This window comes from Myotis davidii, unplaced genomic scaffold (genome assembly GCF_000327345.1).
Source record: "Myotis davidii unplaced genomic scaffold, ASM32734v1 scaffold37, whole genome shotgun sequence".
NCBI classification, from domain to species: Eukaryota; Metazoa; Chordata; class Mammalia; order Chiroptera; family Vespertilionidae; genus Myotis; species Myotis davidii.
The window spans coordinates 2,108,215-2,111,163 of record NW_006289395.1 but is presented as its reverse complement, the minus strand read 5'-3'; the positions used below and the strand labels follow the sequence as shown (position 1 = coordinate 2,111,163).

Genomic DNA, 2,949 nt, shown 5'->3' with positions numbered 1-2,949 from the left:
CACCAGCTTTCCTCTGGACCTGGGCTTCCCTCCAGCCGCCAGCAGGCACCTGGGACCTAGGCTTCCCTCGCAGCCCCGGCCTCGTCTGGAAGGTTGTCCAGAAGGACGTCCAGTCTAATTAGCATATTACGCTTTTATTATTATAGATAGTGAGGAGGAGAAAAAGAGGAAATGTAGCAAAGTTGGGACCAGGACCCAATTTTCCTTTTGAGCCTCCCTCCTATTTTCTTATTGATGTGATGTCTTGAATCACCTCCTCTTTTTTGATATACATGAAAAAAATTCATCTATGTAGTATATAAATATATAATACATAAGTTTCTTTTAAAGTACCTTAAATGTTTTTCTCTTTTTATGACTTTGGTACAGGTTCTCCACATATGATTCTACTTGTCAAATTGCACAAGAGATTGCTGAGAAAATTCAACAAAGAAACCAGTATGAAAGAAATGGTGAAAGTACAACCAAGGTATGACCAGGAGGGAATTGCTAGTAGTACCGCAAATGATTTGTTTGAGCTTTGAGGTCTGAAAACCCCCCTGTTTCTGAGGGTTTGTGTGTGTGTATGTGTGCATGCATAATGGCCTACATGTTAGTTTGTTGCGTTGACATTACAACCAAACAGTTAATAGTTACTTAGTCACTGACACTAAATGAAGCATGACATCTCTTTAATTTCTCCTGTTTTATCTTAAAAGTTTTTAACCATTTTAGTCTAGTTCTAGGGTTGGTACACTTTCCCCCACAGATAGTAACTCTTTTAGGTTTTGCAGGACCAGAGGCAATGTCCTCATTTCTTTGAGTATTCATTCTTACCAAAAGAATAATAGTATTTTTTTACACGTTACATTTAAAAATGTAAAAATTGATTCTCTTTTTCTTTGTCTTATGCTATCCTTTGTTTCTGTTTATATTCTTTTTTAGGGTTTACTTTCCCCCCTTCACCTTGTTGATTTAATTTTAAATATGTAAAACATTTATATTGTTAAAAAGTCAAAATTGTACACAAAAGTACACTCAAAAATTTTGTTCCCATCTCAGTCTTCCACCCTTTTTTCACCTACTTCCTATACGTAAGTATTATCATTAATTTCTGATTTATTCTTCCTGTATTACTTTTTGCAGAAATAAGCATTTCTGTGTGCGTATTTTTCTCTTCCTTTTAAAGAAAATGCTCTTTTGTATCTTGCTCTTTTTATTTAATAATATATCGTAGAAATCTCTCTATTAATTCATTGGGGCTGTATAATATTCTAGTGTGTATTCTGGTGGGCATTTAGGTGGTCTCCAGTCTGTTGCTGTTATGAATAATGCTGCAATAAAGAGCTTTATGCTTTTTTTCTTTGTATTTTCAGAAGTGTCTTTTCAGGGTGAATTCTTAGAACCAAGTTATGTGTGATTTAAAAAAAAGTTTTTTTTCCATTGATTTTTTTTCCCCCCAGAGAGAATGGAAGGAAGCGGGAGAGAGAGTGAATAACAGTTTATCAGCTTTTTTTTAATGCATTTGAAATTAAGAAGAGAGTAAGGAAGGTTGGAGGAATCAAGGCAGGAATTGGATTATAGGATAGTTAACGAGATTATTTGCTCTCTTGAGGATAATACCCACTTCCAGGGGTATTCTGGTATATTTTTAAAAGATATGTTTTTATTGATTTTTAGAGAGAGAGAGAGAGAGAGAGAGAGAGGAAGAGAGAGGGATCGAGAGATAGAAACATCAATGAGAGAGAAACATTGATCAGCTGCCTCTTGCACATCTCCACTGGGGATGTGCCCACAACCAAGGTACATGCCCTTGACCGGAATCGAACCTTGGACCCTTCAGTCCGCAGGCCGATGCTCTATCCACTGAGCCAAACCGGTTTCGGCTTACTTATTGTATTTTAAAGGTGTGTTAACTTAGGTGCACAATAATAATGGGCAGAGCTGGCTTAAAACCTTTTACTAAAGAAATTACAGGTCTCAGGCTTGACTATCACCATGACCTGCCCAGTTAGGAATTTATGATCAGATCACCCTTTGAGGTTACTTTGCATAGAACACCCTTTTTTTCATCCACAATTCCTCCTTTTGGTCATAAATCAGTCCCAAGGATTCGCTGGTGATCAGCCTTTTGGTCGAGAATAGTACAGTCTCAGATCTAGGAAGTTTCAGTATCGACATCATCTTGTTGACCATTGGGGATGGGGCATTGCCGTTACCAAGGGATCTGAGTGGAGGCCTAATTTCTCCCCCAAAAGGAAGGGCAGGTAAATGGAAGGCAGTCAGGTCTTATGGCCTTCTCTGCAAAAAACACTCCGGATCAGTTCTGTCCTGTGAATTATCATGATCCAGGTTTTGCTGTCTGTCTCATTCTCTGTATTTGTCATCTTGTATAGCATTTACATAAGCAATAAAAGAGTATTAACAGTTATCTCATACATGTTCAATAGTCATAAACAAATTATATAGAAAAAAAGATCAAGTATAAATATTATTATGAGTAGTATTATTAGCAGACAGGTGAAGACAAACAATTGGCTTCTGAGTTCAATGTCAATATATAGGCCCTGTTGATGTGTTTGGATAGCCATCTACCTCTGTCTACCTATTAAGCTTTTCTTCTGTTTTTATTTTTTTAAACACATAAATCTTTATAATATTTGTGTTTTATTTTGGTGTGTTGTAGGGATCTGATTTCCCCCCACTTGATAAATTATTAATTACCTCCCCCCTGAACATCTATACTAATAAAAGGGTAATATGCTAATTAGACTGGACGTCTTCCGGACATCCTTCCAAACATCCTTCCACACAAAGCCACGTTTGTGGGGGCCGAGGCAGAGGCGGTTAGGGGCAACCAATCCGGCAGGGGAATGCAGTTAGGGGGGATCAGGCCAGCAGGCAGAGGTGGTTAGGGGCGATCAGGCAGGCAGGCAGGCAGAGGCGGTTAGGGGGAATCAGGCAGGCGGG

The 2,949-nt window shown here is 38.5% G+C and overlaps 1 protein-coding gene across 1 annotated transcript in view; it reads left to right on the top strand.

Annotated features, from left to right (window-relative positions):
* Window positions 1-372: 372 nt before the first annotated feature.
* Window positions 373-2,949, top strand: part of STX8 (syntaxin 8) — a 213,142-nt gene continuing 210,565 nt past the window's right edge. Inside the window, exon 1 of the mRNA XM_006761678.2 lies at window positions 373-469. Within this exon, the coding sequence (XP_006761741.1) occupies window positions 381-469 (89 nt within the window). The 5' untranslated portion in view covers window positions 373-380. The remainder of the gene's footprint in view (window positions 470-2,949) is intronic.